Here is a 16,887-nt window from a genome sequence, read left to right on the forward strand (position 1 = left end):
GCCCTCTCCAGAGGAAGCCCCCTAGCCCTGGACACAAGGCCCAGCCAGCCATGAAGCCTGGGGAGGCTGACCCACCTGCTCCAGGCCTTGGCGGTCTCAAGGATGGGATTTTAAGCCCCCTTTCATAGAGCAGGTGGACGGTGGAGCGAAGCCTGACCGTGGGCGCTCCTGCTGGCTTTGGGGAGCTCTCTGGAGGTGCTGATCAGACGGGCTTCCTGCTGCTGACTCTGGGCCAGTCCTTCAGCCTCTCCCAGCCTACAGCCTTCCGTAAGACGGGTGAGTGATGGATTCTTCACACAGAAAATCCTGCAGATCAACAAGAAAAAGGCAGGAGCCCCAGTCAGGAAAATAGCAAAGGCTGTGAACAGGCTGTCTTCAGAAGAAGAACTTTAAAAAGCTCATTAGCATAAGAAGAGGTGTTTAAAGTCATTTTAAAAATCAAGAAATGCAAATTAAAACACTTACAAGACAGACCTTCCCTTGCACTGAACTGGTGAAGATGAGACAGCTGGATGATGAGGAGAGTGGTGCTGCCTGGGAGACTGGACCCAGCCGCACGGTGTGCAGCATGCTGGGCGGTGGTCCAGGGAGCTGCGGTCCTGGCCGAGGTAGGTATTAACTGACCCTCCCACCCAGCTGCTCCTCCCGGTTATAGCCCAGGGTCACAGGAGGACCCCTACGCAGCTGGTGCTGAGGCAGTGTGGCGTCCACCCCCCTGCTGTGTAACAAACCAGCCCACTCACTGGCTTAAACATGCGACAGCCATTTGCTTTGCTTGTGAAACTCCCATCTCGGCAGGGTTCAGTGGGGACATCTTATCTCTGCCCCACCTGCAGCATCAGCTAGGTCAGCTACCTTCCAAGTTGGGGTGACCCAAGGTCAAGGGGTTGGGGTCATTTGGAGATTTGTCTACACGTCTGCCATCAGTGAGGGCCTCAGGGTTGTGGGAACAGCCGTGGGAGGCCTGCATTCATTTCCTGTAACTAGCTACCGGGGAGCTTAAAACAACAAAAATTTACTCTCAAAGTCCTGAAGTCTGAAGTCAAGGCGTCCACAGGGCCGTGGCCCAGCAGAGTGCTAGACCAGAACCCTTTCCTGCCTCGTCCAGCTCCGGGGGCTCCTGCAGTCTCTGCCTGTAGCTGCAAGTCTCTGCATCCATCATATGCCTCCTCCCGAAGTATGTAACCTTCCTCCTTACAAAGACATCATTCTGACAGGGTTTAGGGTCCACCCTAATCCAGTCTGACTTCATCTTAACTGGTTATATCTCCAAAGATCCTATTTCCAAATATGCTCACATTCCCGGGTTCCATGGATTTTGGACATTATTCAGCCTTCATTATTCGGCCCCTTCATGCAGCTGCTTTCCTCCCAGTCTGTGGCTATGTCCCAAAATTGAGCGTCTCAAAACAACAAGGCAGTTTTATGACTTAACCTGGAAAGCCACGCAACGTCACTTCCATTCAACGGGTCGTCTATGCGACTACTCCTCTAAGGGAGGACGGTGCAAAGACCTGCCCAGGTTCGAGTGGCACACTGAGACAGAGCTATGCTCCCTGGAGTAGCACACAACAGTTAACAGCGAACACCTGGGGCCACGCAAACAGCACTCAGAACAGGAGCGGAGAAGCAGGGTTGGATACAGAGCAGAACATCGGATCCGCTGCCTGGAAGCGACTCTGACCTAAGCAGAAAGGCGCCTTCACGCCGCCTCAAAGAGGCCCGGGTTGCTGACTTGTTTTTTGGGGGGGGGAGGAGGGAGGGTGCGGCGCCCCCAGCAGTGGGAGCGCGGAGTCTTAAACGACTGGACCACCAGGAAAGTCCCCTGAGGTTGCAGTTTTAAGTCACGCTGAAACGCCCGACCGGCTTCCACCTGGAGCGCTGGCCCCGCCAGAGGGCGGCTCGACCCCTCCCTCCCTCCCGTATCTGGTCAATCCCCGTTAGGCAACGAGAAGGGTCCCGCCCCTGTTGGGTAGCCCCGCCCCCCGGAGATGGCCCCGCTCCTGGAAGGCGCACGAAGAGCCACGGTACCTGCTTCCTTGGCACCCTGACGCTCCCGAGGGTCCAGCTCGGGAGGTCGGCGCCCGCCTCGGTGGGAGCGTCCACGGTGTTTCCCCTGTCCTCGGCTCCGCAGGCCGTGGAGATGCGTCGCGTTTGTGCTCCCGGGCCCTCACCAGGCCCCGCCCTCTCCGCGTTGGCGGAGGGGGCGGTGCCCGAAGAGACCCCGCCCCTAACGTCACGGCCGAAGGGCGGAGCCGGCCCCGGCGGAAGCGAGCTGCTGCTGAAGAGGCCCGAACAGAGCAGCGGGCGCTCGGGGACTGCTGGTGACAGACAGGTAGGGCTGTCGTCCTCCGGGCCCACAGCACGATCCGGTGGGCAAGGGGGTCTCTGCTCGGGAAGGGAGACTCAGGTGGCGCACGTCTCCAGGGAAGGGGGTACTGTAGATACCAGGGGCGCACAGTTGGTGGGGGACCTGTGGATGCAGGCGGGGGCTCTGGAGGCGCGCAGCGGACAGGGAGGGGCCTCTGGGTCCTGATATACCCTATTCCCGCCCGCAAGCATGGGCAGCAGCTCGCTGTCCGAGGACTACCGTCTGTGCCTGGAGCGCGAACTTAGGCACGGCCGCGCGGGCGTGTGCGGGGACCCATCGCTGCGCGCCGTGCTCTGGCACATCCTGGTGGAAGACTTCGACCTGCATGGGGCGCTGCAGGATGACGCGCTGGCACTACTCACCGATGGCCTGTGGGGCCGCGCCGACCTGGCCCCTGCGTTGCGTGGCCTGGCCCGCGCCTTCGAGCTGCTGGAGTTGGCCGCCGTGCACCTGTATCTGTTGCCTTGGAGGAAAGAGTTCACCACCATCAAGGTAGGGCGCCGGGCCGAGTTGGGGCCCCTGCCCAGTCTACTGGGGGTTGGCTACCATCGGGACGGTGGCTACCGTCGGGCATAAAGGATTTCAGGTGTTCTCAGAGGCTGATGGGTTTCAGAGAGCTTAGCGTGCTGAGGGGTCCTGGGCGTGTTGGAGCATCTCTTGGCCGAGGTTCCCCTTCATACTCCTGGGGCTGAGAACATGGGGTGGGTGGAGGTCACCTGTTTGGATACCTGCCTTCCGAGGGGGATCCTGCTCCTTAAAGCTTGCATGACTGCCCTCCCCAAAGTGGCTTTGTGGCCCCAGTTACCATAGAAATCCTAGGACAGGCACAAGGGAAGGACTGGGCATTCCAGGGTCGCTCTAATCTCTCCAGGGTGTGGGCTGATCCCATTTGTGGAAGAGGACATGAGATGGGTTATCCCCTATGAAGTAGGCAGGGGCTGGGGGTGCCCCTGCATGTCCTAGGGGAGCCGGGCTAAACAAGAACCTAGCTCACCCTCCAGCCTGGGTAGAGCTGAGCCCGGGGCCGGCCGGGCCCCTCCAGGTGAGCTGCAGGCTGGCAGGAGGGGGCAGGCTGCCTTGTGCTCTGAGCTAATTCAGAAGAGTGGGAAGGTAATGATGTCACTGGGCACGTGGGCGGCTGCCTCCACTGGTTGCCATGGCAGCAGCAGCCTCTCTCAGTGAGGTGAGCCTCGGAGCCCACTGCTCCACTGGGACACCTGCTGGTCTGAGGTTCTAGGACTTTCATTCATCCATTCAGACCAGAGGGCAGGATGCAGCCCCATGGGGGGCCAAGAGCAGAACAGACAGGCCTGATCTTGAGATGCTCACGGGCTTCAGCACTGGGCAGACCTGGACGGGGTCCGCTTCTGCCGGCTCTGTAGCTTGGGGCAAGTTACCTAATCTTTTGGAATCCATTCCTTCCTCCATGAAGCAAACACGAGAACAGTCCAGCTCAAGGTCCATTGTAAGGGGTGAAGGCACAGCTCTGAGAACAATCTTACACACAGCAGTGCCCCATCTGTGGAGGTACTGTCATCAGCTGTAAGCAAAGGGACACTCTCAGGGTCCCAGAATCAAGGAACTGTAGACACGTGAGAGACACGTGATCACCATCCTAGGAACCGTTCTAGTTCCTTTGCAGTCTGGAGCCTCCAAAAACTACAGATGTTCCATCCGTGTGGTGGACAGCTGCACAGCTGGAGAAGTGAATGGCTAGGCCTCTGTCGTGATAGGGAAAGCTCTCGGAAACTGGAAAAGCAGAGTTCAGAATGAGGCGTTCAGGAGGCTACCTGCTCAGAGCAAATAAGCACCTGTATTCTTTGTGTGTTTGCATGACCACTCAGCAGGTACACAGGAAACTAACTAGAGTAGCAAACCCCCACAGGTGAGAGGAGGTGGAGGGGACCCAGAGGGCAGTGAGATTTCTCAACGTAGGGGCTCTTTATTTAGTTTGTTCTATGACCCAGGTGAAATGTGTTAGATTAAAAAATTGTGATGCCTGGGCCTACCTCAGCCAGTGAGATCAGAGTCTCTGGGGGTGGCCCTGAGCATCTACGGTTTTTTTGTTTTGGGCCGCGCAGCTTGCGGGATCTCAGTTCCCCGACCGGGGACTGAACCCAGGCCCCAGCAGTGAAAGCGCCGAATCCTAACCACTAGACCACCAGGGAACTCCCAGCATGTATGTTTTTAAAACAGCTCCTCTGGAGGGAGTGTCAGCACATCCCAGACCGCCTTGGGGCCATGCCGCCCCCTGGGGTGAGGATGGTGGCCCCCAAAGCAGGCCACAGCCGGAGTGCAGCCGAGGGCAGGGCAGGTCTGCGGGACGGTGGGCTGCCGCCGACCGGCCCCCTCCCTTGCAGACTTTCTCAGGGGGCTACGTGCACGTGCTGAAGGGCGCACTCTCGGAGGACCTCCTCATCCAGAGCTTCCAGAAGATGGGCTATGTGCGCAGGGACGACCACCGCCTCATGGTGGCCGCCCCGCCCCCCGCCCGCCAGCTTGTGCAGGTGGCCCTGGGCTGCTTTGCCCTGCGGCTGGAGTGTGAGATCCTGGGCGAGGTGCTGGCGCAGCTGGGCACCAGCATGCTGCCGGCCGAGGAGCTGCTGCAGGCGCGGCGGGCCAGCGCGGACGTGGCCTCCTGCGTGGCCTGGCTGCAGCAGCGACTAGCCCGTGAAGAGGAGCCGCCACCTGTGCCCCCCCGTGGCTCCCCGGCCCGGTTGGACCTGTACCGGGACCTGCAGGAGGATGAAGGCTCAGACGAGACCAGCCTATACGGGGGACCCTCGCCAGGCCCCGACTCACCGCCCACGGAGCTAGCCTGCCAGCCTCTCTTCTGGGAGCAGAGCGCCAGACTGTGGGGCGTGGGGGGCGGGGCCTGGGAGGCTGAGGCCAGCAGCCCGGCCTCGGAGGAGGAGCCTGAGGCCGAGGTCTTCTCCTTCCTCTCACTGCGCCAAGAGCTGCTCAGTCGGCCCGGAGACCTGGCCGCCTCCCAAGCCCCTGGAACCCCTGAGCAGGCCAGCCCCCGCCGAGTCCCCGAGCCCCCTGGCTACCAGACACACAGCTGCCTGGGACCTGGCGCCCTCCCCGCCCTCTGCTGTGACACGTGTCGCCAGCTGCACACTGCCCACTGTGCCGCCCTGGCCACCTGCCGCCCGGGCCACCCGCTGCGCGCCCTGCACGGAAACCACCAGCGGCGCCTGTGGCTTCAGCGAGCCCAGGTGGACGCCTTGCTCTACGATGCCCCTAGGCCCGCCTGGCCCTAGGCCCAGGGCTTTCTGGAGACATGTTCCGCGGTGCTTTTCTGGGCCTCATCCCTCCTCAGGCCCGGGCCACTGGCCACCCTGCCCCTCCTGCCCCCCAGGGGTGCTGAGCACAGCGGCGGGTCAGGGGTCATGGCGTCTCAGCCCCGCTACATGAGAGGTGGGGGCCCAGTCTTCCTGGGAAAGCTGCTGGCCCGCCCCCAGGGAGCACCCTCCCCCTCCTCTCCCAACCCTCCCCGGCCCCACCACGGGCCCCAGCGCCACAGCTCCTGACCTGCTCCCTGCAAGTGCCCAAGGGGGTGCTCCACAGAGGAGTGTCCTTGGGGGCTCAGGTGACCTCATGAGCCCCTGAGCTTTGCTAAGACCATTCTAGGGGCTCTGCCAGGTGCATGGCTGACCTGGCTAAGAGGACCTGGCCCCCCATGGGTGTCACAGACCTGCACTGAATGAGCTGAGTGCCGGCCTGAGACCAGCCCCATGGGCTCCAGTCAGAGCTGGGTGGGGAAGCTGGACCGAAGGACAGAAGAGAAAGGATCTAGTCTCCACCCAGAGTGAGTGCCCGCGAGTTCCAGAGAACAGCAGGTGGGAGATGGGGAGCCACAGAGCCCGAGAGGCTGTCACCCCACTTCCGGGTGGAGCACGGGGGCTTCTGAGCAATCAGTACCCCAGCAGCTTCCCTGCTACATCTTCCTGCTGTCCGGCTCCGGAAGGCAGGATGGGAGATCTCCAAGGCTCCCACCCCAGAGCCCACCTGGGTCCAGTGGTAAAGATGCACCAGCTGCCAGCCGCCAGCCTGCTCACAGGGCTGGAGGGGGTGGGTCTGCCCACCTGGGCCTGGGGAGGGGCCAGTCTTGTGTGTGGCCCCTCCTCCCCACACCTGTCTGTCACACGAATCACAACCTCAAAGTACATTAAAGGACGCTGGATCCAGCTGCGTCTGTGAGGAAAGCGTTTATCTCTCCGAGGCCGAACCATGCCCCTCCCCAGGGGGCTCAGTGGGGAGTGGGGACAGGGCACAGCCCCCAACCCAAGGCCGTCCCTCTGGTGGGCTCAGAGCCGCCCAGACTCCAGTCCACCAAGCTGGCTGCACCCCACCCCCCACCCCTCCTTCCCACTGAGTCCTGCAGCCTCAGCGGGGGGTCACCGTAGCCTCTCCCTTCCCAGGCAGACCCTGGGGATCAAGTGGGGACAAAAGTGACCATGTGGGATCGGCTCGTCCCAAGCCAGAGAGACCTCCTGAGATGGGCCCAGCCAAGTTTCCTCCTGGGAAGTGAGTGTCTGAGGGCTTGGCAACAGGTGGACCCAGCCCAGCCACCAGATGGCAGAGCCACGAGACGACAGAGCCACCAGGTGGCGCCCGGCAGGCCAGCCTCAGGGTGTCTGGGCCTGCAGGGCGCACCCACTGGCATCCCCCCGTGTCCCCACCCTGCCGTTCTGGGGCAGCGGTGGGCAGAGGAGGTGCAGGAAGCGGTGCAGTCAGCTGGAGCAGCTGGTTGGTCCTGGCCGAGCGACAGGCCGGGCCCCAGGGGCCCCCGCCCTCAGGGCTTGCAGCGCCGGCTCTGGCTCTCAGCGCCTGAGGACGTGGCCGGGGCAGCATGCTTGTTGCGGTGGTGGGGGAAGGTGGGCATGAGCTCCGGCTCGCAGGCTGCAGGGAGGGGGCCGCTCAGCGCCAGGTGGGAAGGGCCCCCCACGCCTCCCTCTGCTCCCCGCCTGACCCTGGACACGGTTCCTGCAGCAAGAGCAGCCCGTGCCTGCTCGGGCCCCACCGCCCACCTACCCAACACCGGCCCCGGCCCCGGACAGGGGCCCCCAGCCAAGCGCCGGCCAGGGGGCGGGGGAGACTCACGCAGGGGCTTCTCCTTGAAGTAGGAGCTCTCCAGGCAGTCGCCGGCCGTCGCCCTGGAGAGAAGGCTTTGCCGTTCGTGGGGCCCGGGCCTGGCCGAGGCCCATCTCCCTCACACCCGCCCCATACAGCAGACAGCTGGGTGGCAGATAGGGACCGGGGACCCAGAAATCCACAGGAGACTCAGAAAGGGCTTCATGACCTGGGTGGGCAGAGGCCCGGGCCTCACACGTCCGTCTGGGAGGGGCCCTCTCGGTCACGGCACCCCTGCCCGCCCGCAGGCCGGGTCAGCACCTTTTCTTGGGATCGTACATGAAGAGAAGGTTCAGCAGGCGCAGGCCGGCCTCCGAGAGCCACGGGAACTTGTGCTTCAGGTTGTTGTAGGGCTGCTTCCTCAGACTGTACTGGCTGACCAGTGGCAGCTGGGAGAAGCCCTGTGGGGGGGAGTGGCAGCTGCAGGCTGGTGGCCGGCAGGGGGCAGGAGAGGGGAGGGCAGGGCCGGCACTCACCGGCCAGATGTTCTCACTGGGCGTCCCCAGCAGCTGTACGATCAGGTCCACCTGGTGGATCTCGGAAGTGCCGGGGAGAAGGGGCTTATGGGCCAGCAGCTCGGCCAGGATGCAGCCCACGGCCCTGCAGAGGAGCACGGGGCCTCAGCTCAGCTCCTCCGGCTCTGCAGAACACCACCCCGCCGGGACCCGTCCCCCGTGTGCTGGGGTCAGAGGACGGGGGCAGAGCTGGGAGGAGGTAACGACGGGAAGGGCAGGTGACCACTGGGTTCTCCCCCCGGGCCATGTGACCTGGCACCAGCAGGCCTCTCTGAGTGGCCACGAGGGCGGGTCCTCAGTGACGGGGGCCGTGAACGCCGAAGCCGTCTTACACTGCCTCTCGGGACCCCAGGTGTAGGCCCACCTTCCTGGGAGCTGGGAGGCTGGCGAGACCCCAGCCCCACTCCTGCCCCGCCAGCTCCCACAAGACCACCCCGCCCTTCCCAAGGCCCTGGGCGCATCCACCCCTCACCACATGTCGATGCTGGTGGTCTGCGTGGTGGTCCCCAGCAGCAGTTCAGGGGCTCGGTACCTGCGAACAGAAGCCCCCACCTTGGGCCTGGCAGTTCCTCTCCTCCGGCCCGGCTTCCGCGAGGCACTGCGGCTCTGCACCAGCCCACCCACCGGCCGCCACCCTCCCTGAGAGCCAGAATCGGCCTGGACGAAGGAGCATGAAGGCCAGCTCGGCTGTCCCTTCCACTAAACCCGCCGAACACGACAGCACACGAGGCAGCAGCTGCTGTCACTGGACGGCTCCCGCGTGCAGCAGTGTCCTGTGCTGGCCCGTTCTATACAGGTCGGGGCTGAGTGACACATGGCAGAAGGCATCCTGCCCTTAACCACAACCCCGTTCTTCTTCAAAATGTCGAGTGAGAAATAATTACAGAGGACATACACTGTTCCTGTCCTCCCGTCAGTGAAGCCACCGCCCCTTCCGAGCAGCTCAGAGCCAGGCTGGGGGTCTGGCTGCCGCAGGGCAGAGCGGCGCCCCATCTGGACGGGGCAGGTCCTTCCCGGTGACAGCCCTGCTCTGCCTCAGGAGCCATCCACACCCAGCCTCCGAGTGTGTGCAGCCCCACAGCTTAAAAACCTCCAAGGTCCTTGTGCAGCTTCAGCATAACCCCCCCACTTCCCATGGTCCCCAGGGACTCACCAGAGGGTGACCACCTTGGGGGTCATTGGCTTCACCGGGATGCCATAGGCCCGGGCCAGGCCGAAATCCGCTGTGACAGAGGCAGACAGACGGGAGGGAGAGTGTCACCCACTGAAGGCTGCCCACTGACGTCTGCAGCCGGCTTGTAGCGTGCAGGGTGCTTATCGGGACCGGCCCGCCACCCCGTCGAGGTGGCGCTCATGGAGGCCCCCACCACAGAGCCAGCACCTGCACCCACCTGTCTTCACGCAGCCCTTATCCGTCATGAGCAAGTTGGAGACCTTCAGATCCCTGTGACAGAAAGAGAACACCAGTGCTTCCCAGGAAGCTGCATGGGGTAAAGAGGCTGTCACCGTCGCGGTGATACTTAGAACATTTCCCCATACGTCTCCTCCTGTTTGCACTTCTATTTTTTTTAATTTTTTTTATGTGGACCATTTTTAAAGTCTTTACTGAATTTGTTACAATATTGCTTCTGTTTTATGTTTTGGATTTTCTGGCCGCAAGGCATGTGGGATCTTAGCTCCCCGACCAGCGATCGAACCCGCACCCCCTGCGTTGGAAGGCGAAGTCTAAACCACTGGACCGCCACGGAAGTCCCTGCACTTCTTAAAAATGAGGACGGCAGGCAGTGCAAGGCGATTTGGCAACTGGGAACACCAGAGAGAGCTCTCAGTAATTTTCTGAGAACCTGGCAGAGGAGGCCGTGAGCCCAGGTCTGACTTCCAGCGCTGTGTCTGATCCCCACCCAGGCCATGCGAGCCACCGAGGGCACACGGAGCTGCTGCCTGCAAGGTCCTGCCCGGGCCTGCAGGACCCTCCCCTCTGCCCCTGCAGTCTCTGCCCTTCCTGGCCCGCCTTCCAGTAAGGCTCTCTCCACGGCAGCACTTCTCAGAGCCTGACTCGCTCGCACCATCGGCCCCCCAGAGGAGGAAACAGGTATTACCTGGTCCTGGACCGTCCCCAGGAGCAGTTACAGAACCTCTACTGCCTCGAGGCTGCGCCTGCTGCTCTCCTGCATACTGGGCAACGTCAACTGGCACTGGGTCAGTACTGGCAGTCACACCTCCCCCACGTCACAAGCCAGCACTCCTCTGGAGAAAGGCCTCCTGAGGCCCTGCCCCCACCCAGGCCCGTGGCCCCGCCCACCTGTGGATGATGAAGTTCCGGTGCAGGTACTGGAGGCCCCGGAGCACCTGCAGCACGATGCACTTGACCTGCAGGGGGCCAGGACGCAGGGTCAGGGCAGCCTGCGTTCGCCACAATGTGCCGAACGAGGACTTGGGAAGCCCGCCACCACAGCCCCCAGCCTCACACCTGGGCCTCAGAGAAGGGTGTCGGCATGTTCTCCAGAAGGCTGGCCAGGTCCTGCTCACAGTAACCCATCACCAGGAAGATGCTGAAAAGAAGAGGGGGAAACGCAGGCCACCTCCCACCTCCTCCCAAGTGGGCCAAGGGACCCTCCTGGGGCAGCAGGAAGGGCAAGAGGGAGGGGGCTGGGCAGGACCCAACGTGGGGGCAGCAAGCAGACCACTCACCTCTCCAGATGGTTCCCCACCACCACCTCCTTCAGCTCCACGATGTTCGGATGGCGGAGGCGAAGGAGCAGCGTGATCTCTCGAAGGCTGCTGATGGGGACCCCTGCAACCCAGCCCGGCCTCAGCGAGCCGCCCCCCCCCGCCTTGCAGCCCAGCCCGGCCTCAGCGAGCCCCCCCACTGCAACCCAGCCCGGCCTCAGCGAGCCGCCCCCCCCCGCCTTGCAGCCCAGCCCGGCCTCAGCGAGCCCCCCCACTGCAACCCAGCCCGGCCTCAGCGAGCCCCCCCCTGCAGTCAGGACCCCCTGACAGCCTCAGTGACGCCCAGCCCTGCACACAGGGACCCATGCAACGCAGCCTGGCCTCAGTGAGCCCCACCCCTGCAGTCAGGACCCCTGACAGCCTATGTGACCCCCCCTGCAGGCAGGGACCCCTGACAGCCTCTGACCCCCACCCCTGCAGACAGGGACCCCTCACAGCCTCTGTGACCCCCCCCCCCCCCCGCAGACAGGGACCCCTGACAGCCTCTGTGACACCCAGCCCTGCAGACAGGGACCCCTGACAGCCTCTGTGATGCCCAGCCCTGCAGACAGGGACCCCTGACAGCCAGCTACCTCAGTGAGCCCCCAACCCCAGTCCACATCAGCTCTCAGGGACCCCCATGCCCGCCGCTGTCAGGGCTCTGCCTGCTACCTCAGGGAGAAGCAAGGCCATCCTAACCAGCACCTTTAACCCTTCCCTCCTTCATCAAATGCAAGCAGCACTCTGTACTGACCCCTATGCATGGCAGGTGGCCCCCAGTGAGCCCAGCACAGCCCTGCCCGCACAGGCAGCCAAGGGGCTGTCGGCAGGGGGGTGTGGAGCACACAGGGGCTGCCGGCTCAGTCTTGGGTGGGAAAGCCCTGTGGAGGGGTGACGCTGAGCTGAGACAGAAGATGAGGCAGAGTCACCCAATGGGAGGGTGAAGGGGATGAACTGCACAGGGCTCGGGGGGGCTGAGGCCTAGAGTGTGTGGGAGGGGCCAGGCTGCAGCCCCCAGAGATTAGCCTCCTTTGACCATCATGCAGACACCCTTGGGAAAGCAGGCACGACTTGGGGGGGGCCTCAGGCAACTCACATCTTCCTCCCCCTCCCACGCGAGCTCAGAGCGGTCCGCGGCCCCTCCGCGCTCACCGTCCTTCTCCTTGTCCATCCGCACTTTCTTCAGGGCGACAATCTCATCCGTTTGGGTATCCCGGGCCCTATCTGGAATGGAAACTCCTCCAGGATAGGATCCAAGCCCGACCCCACCTTGTGGCCTCCTGCCCCACGGGGGCTCCCTTTCTCTTCCCCCTTGACTGCTGGGTACCCTGTGACAGCCCATCCACACTCCTTGCAAGCAGAACCCGACCCTGCGAGATGTGCTCCCTGGGGCGTCCTCTGGCTTGAGCTGGTACAGGGCCCCTGGTTGTGAGAAGCTCCCTGTAAGTTTTCCTTCTTAGAGCTGGTATGCAGATCACTGCTTTGTGCTCTGTGGTTACTATGTTCTAATAGCAAATAAGGTAGCTTTTCTTGAAAAAGGAACTCTTATTTTGTCAAAGTTGGCTCCCCAAAGCACTGTGCTAAATTGTGCATCTTCCAAACCCGTAGCAGTTTGACGCACACCAATGTCCCAGCTGCTGTGGATGCAGCTCTGGCTGCTTTCTGAGGTGTATACTTTATGGCTACAATAGCTACCTCTACTCACGGGTACACATTAGCAATCCGATGCTTGCGTTTATTCAGGAGTGGTGTGAAATCTATGGCAATTACACCAGGGATTAGAGGTCACCTGTCCCCTCCTTCCAGCCCGGCCACAGCTGCTGCTGCTGCTGGGGCAGTCCCTGGGCCCCCAGGCCTCCCACCATGGCCACTCACACACAATGCCGTAGGTGCCTTCCCCAATGCGGTTCAGCTTCTCAAACTCCTTCACGCTGCGGCACCGTCCCAGCTGAAAGAGAGAGGTGCTGGCGGTGAGGGGATCTGGCAGCTAATGGAACCAGAGATGGATATGGACACTCAATTTGTACCAAAAAGCCAGCTCATGTCCTGCTCACCAAACAGAAAGGTGACCACACACCTGGGTTTGTAGGTGAGAAAATGGGGTGATGATGCTGGCCACTTTGAATGTGAGATCAAAACGGTCTAACCACTCCCTTTCAATTCCACGGTCCCGATGTGTGCTGCCCAAAAAGAGGAACCACCAGCCACATTTGGTTAAAATTAACTAAAATGAAACTCAAAGTCCATTTCTTCAGCTGCACAAGCCATGTGAAGTGCTCGATGGCCCCATGCGGCTTATGGTGACCGTCCTGGACGATTCAGAAAACAGAGCATTTCCACCATCACAGAAAGTCCACTGCGCAGCACCCCTCTACATTACGCTCTGGGGTTTTCTCCGGCCGCCCAGTGGTTAGAACTCCGCACTCTCAGCGCCGAGGGCCTGGATTCAATCCCTGACCGGGGGAACTGACATCCCACAAGCTGCAGGGCGAGGCCATAAATAAATAAAGAAAGAAGCAAGCAAGCTCTGGACGTGGAAAAACCTTGAAGAACTTCACGAAACATCTACCAAGCACAGTGGAAACACTTCTGCGGCAAAAACTGTCTCAATCATCCACATGTTTCTTCCTCCTTTGGGTTATGAAACACTGCCCAGGGGCACATAGCCACCCAGCTGGTGGCCATAGTTCCCAGCCTCCCTTGCAGCTGGGTGTGACCATGTGACTAAATCCTGGCCAATGGGATGTGAGCAGAAGGGACAAGCGCAACTTTCTGATCAAAGGAGGCTGCTGGCCGCTCACTCCTTCCTGCCCCTTGAGGCAGGCTGGGATTTGGGTGGGGCACAGGTGGAGCAAAGAGACAACCTGAGTGCCTGGCCCACCTGTGAGACGTTAGGGGAGCCAGAAATAAAGTCCTGTACTTAAGCCACTGTATTTTGGGGTCTCCATGTTTTAGCAGAGAGCCTGTACCCTAATACACCTTCAGCTGTAACAGACTGAATGAGCACCTCCCCTTGGGTCGGAGAAGCACGTGCGGCAAGGTTCAAGTTCTAACAGCCCTTCTCTGGACTCCCTGCCTCTATTTACCTTGCCCTCCATCCTGGGGAATGAAGTCAGAGTCACCTGGCCTGTACTGAAGCCCTTCCACGGTTTCAGCTCGACCTAAGTGTCCTCTCTCTCTCCCGGCTGCACCCCTGGCGCTTCCCGTACACTCTGTACTTCCCGGGACTTTGCCCCTGCTGCTCCCCAGGCCTGGCAAGAACCCTCCTCATCTCTGCGTGTCCAAAACGCAGTCACACTTCCCCGCCCAGGAGAAATGCTACCGCTTCTCAAAACTGCTTCCTGGCCCCCAGCTGAAAACATTCTTTCTCTGAAAAATCCCAACACATCGTCTCGCAGCACCTACTATCCTGCACTGTCCTCGTCCGGGTATGTCTTAACTCCCCACCGAGAGCAGCTGCTGCGAGTCTCGGTGATGAACGACGGCAGCGGACGGCTCAAGGGGGGTCCTGCGCTCACTCAGCCAGTCTGTTGGGATCCTTACTGGACACTGAGGCGGCCTCTCAGAGCACCAGCAAGTGGTTAAAACAATCCGCCGCCAGGGTTCACACCTACCCCTGCACGAGCCGTCTACCTTGGAGAAACCACCCAACGCCCCTAAGCTTCACCCTCCTCACCTCTACAAAAGGTCCCCGAGACGACTAAGTGACAGTTGCACACGCCGAGGCCCCACACGGAGTAAGGCACAAACGAAGCTGCCGGGTCACAGGTGGGGCCCCGCGCCCGGTGCACCCACAGCCCGGTGGGAGACACGCCTCCAACTCTTCCCATGGCTACTGTCTCCCGACACGAGGCGCCCGTCCCCGGCGCAAAACTAAGAAACGCCCGCGCTGGAGCGCGCTTTGGCCGAGGCGGCCGGCGGCCAGAGAGCCGGCCCTTCCCTCGCGCGGGCGTGACACGCCCCGGGGTCTGCGCACCGGCCAGGACCGGAGTCCCGGACGGCCGCCGCCGGCTTCCGCGCCTGTCGCGAGGAGCTCTGGGACTGTCGTTCCCGCTCGTGCCGGAAACCTGGCGCTTCAGCGCGACACTGAGGGCCCCAGTGCGTTTCGGCTCCGCCCTGCCGCCGGCGAGGACACAACTACCCCGAGCAGCGTCGCACCCTGTGCTCTGGAGGCACCGTGAAGAAGCCTTCCTTACGGATACACTTCAGACGGATCTGTTCCGGCTCCGGCTCCGGCTCCCCCATGCCGAGCTCAGCGTCCCCACTTCCCGTGTGCGCAGGCGCAGACGGGTGTTCCTCGGAGCAAGCGCACGGCCTACTTCCGGGGCGTCCCCCCCTCAACAACGGTTACCAAGGAAACCTCCCGAAGACCCCACCCCACCCACGAGGACCTCAACTCCTACGATGCACTCGGACTAGGAAGGTTCTAGCTTTACTTTAGTTTTAAGTGCGGGCACGTGCCCGCGCTGGGGCGCTGAGTACCGGCCGCCGGAGGAGGAGGCCGAAGTCCGGGGGGCTGCAGTGGGCTGGGGGGCGGCTGCGGGGGCCGCGGGGCCGCGGGGCCGCGGGAGTTGCGCTGTAGAGCTCTCCCTCGGAGCACTGGAGGGCTGACCTGGAGCCAGGGAGGGAGGAGGCTCGGGCAGGGCCGGTGAGGACCGAGAGCAGAGGGCGCGTCCGAGAGCTGTGGAAAGAACTGACAGGACGCGGCGACGGAGGGACTGTGGGACCGAAGGGTCACCCAACACATCCGTGTTGAGCACCCACTACGTGCTCGGCCCTGTCAGGCTCTGCCCTGGCGGACCTTACATTCTTACTGGAGGCGGTCAACAAATAAGTAAGGCAGACGGCGTGCTAAGGAGAAAAACGAGGCAGGGCAGTGAGTGGCCCGTGTAGGAGGAGGGGTGCAGCTTCTCCTGTCACGGGGACTGTACTGTAAATGCTAAAATGATGCGAATGTAAGTTCAGGGCGTTTGATAATTATGCAATTAAATAATCATGAGTCAAAATGATTTAATTTAACCTAATTACCACATTCAGTTCATTCTGGTTTTTAGAATTCTGATAAGCTAAGCTCACGGCCAATAATGAGGTTAGAATTAATGCCATGGTAAGTACAGTTTTTGGATTATTTGTTTGAGATGCTCAGGGCAGGGGTAGGAGGAGGGCAATTTCTAGGTCAAATAATAGAAATGCAACAGCTACTAGAAACTTTATAGAGAAGGAGAGGCATGCTGACCCAATGGGTTCAAATTCACCTTTGTATGGGCTTGATTTTTCTGTATAAATATTTAGTCGTGGAAGTCAGGATGCATAAATAAACATACTAAATAAATACAAATAAGGATATTGATAATATGTTAGTAAACAATGTCAATATGAGATTTCTTTTTTCTTGGGTTATACCAAAACTCATGGATTGGAAGTCACTTGTACTGTTTACTACTAAGGAATATGACCCTCATCAATAGAGACAGACCATGTGGACGGCCTGCTGACCGTTCCAGGAACGAAGGAAGCTGACGTGTACTGTCATCAGACTAAACGTATGAGCTCGGACGGGCAGGGCACTCTCTCCAGCCACCCCGGAGGAGAGGGGACTCTGACCCAAGGGCTGCTGGTGAGGATGGACAGCTGAGGCTGGGGGTCCCCTGAACGGCCCCTCCCCACCAGGAGCCCTCAAACACAGCCAGGAAGAGGGGAAGTCATCAGTTCAACTCACCTTCTCCCAGGGCAGCTCTGACAAAGCCACTTCCACAGTTCTAAGTGTCATGGCTGCCACCACTCCTGCATCCGCATTCTTCTTCTGGATCCTGTAATACCTTGCATCCTTAATACTCAAGCTAGGAGCCCTTGGACCCTCCAAGGTGACTGTGCACTTCCCTGTTCTGGGACCTAACACCTTAAGGTTTCATCCTCAGAGTCCGACCTTTTGTTCAAGGGTGGGGGACACCTCCTCCACTGTAACTGCTGAGTGCTTACACCACGCTCCTTCCGAAGCGAACGGGAAGGGTTCTAATGCCCATCCAGAGTCAGCAAGAGATGCTGCCTGCTACCGGTTCATCACTCTGCACAGCCAGACAGCGCCAACAGGGTCATCTCTTCACCGATTACCCCAGAGTCACTCTTGCCCTCTGCCAAGCTGCCTGCGGCTTTGGA

At 60.9% G+C, this 16,887-nt stretch overlaps 2 protein-coding genes across 7 annotated transcripts; one reads left to right on the forward strand and one right to left on the reverse strand.

Annotated features, from left to right (window-relative positions):
* The first annotated feature begins 2,209 nt into the window (after nt 1–2,209).
* SPATA2L (spermatogenesis associated 2 like) lies at nt 2,210–6,561 on the forward strand. The gene is made up of 3 exons (XM_007172524.3): nt 2,210–2,335; nt 2,560–2,863; nt 4,732–6,561. The coding sequence occupies exons 2-3, from the start codon at nt 2,561–2,563 to the stop codon at nt 5,632–5,634; spliced, it is 1,206 nt and encodes a 401-aa protein (XP_007172586.2). The 5' UTR covers nt 2,210–2,335; nt 2,560; the 3' UTR covers nt 5,635–6,561.
* An 8-nt stretch (nt 6,562–6,569) lies between these two features.
* Nucleotides 6,570–16,809, reverse strand: CDK10 (cyclin dependent kinase 10). 6 transcript variants are annotated; one of them, XM_057535019.1, is made up of 13 exons: nt 16,451–16,809; nt 12,607–12,679; nt 11,884–11,955; nt 10,714–10,816; nt 10,493–10,574; nt 10,325–10,392; nt 9,414–9,466; nt 9,176–9,245; nt 8,495–8,554; nt 7,984–8,107; nt 7,769–7,908; nt 7,478–7,530; nt 6,570–7,276 (listed from the first exon to the last, which is right to left on the reverse strand). In XM_057535019.1, the coding sequence occupies exons 1-13, from the start codon at nt 16,499–16,501 to the stop codon at nt 7,170–7,172; spliced, it is 1,056 nt and encodes a 351-aa protein (XP_057391002.1). In that variant the 5' UTR covers nt 16,502–16,809; the 3' UTR covers nt 6,570–7,169. The 6 variants fall into 6 exon arrangements, with proteins under 6 accessions (XP_057391002.1, XP_057391004.1, XP_007172585.2 ...); XM_057535021.1 differs by lacking the exon at nt 16,451–16,809 and adding an exon at nt 14,928–15,041; XM_007172523.3 differs by lacking the exon at nt 16,451–16,809 and adding an exon at nt 14,890–15,031 and having other exon boundaries at nt 7,787–7,908.
* Between the last annotated feature and the right edge of the window lie 78 nt (nt 16,810–16,887).

This window comes from Balaenoptera acutorostrata, chromosome 19 (genome assembly GCF_949987535.1).
Source record: "Balaenoptera acutorostrata chromosome 19, mBalAcu1.1, whole genome shotgun sequence".
Classification (NCBI taxonomy): domain Eukaryota; kingdom Metazoa; phylum Chordata; class Mammalia; order Artiodactyla; family Balaenopteridae; genus Balaenoptera; species Balaenoptera acutorostrata.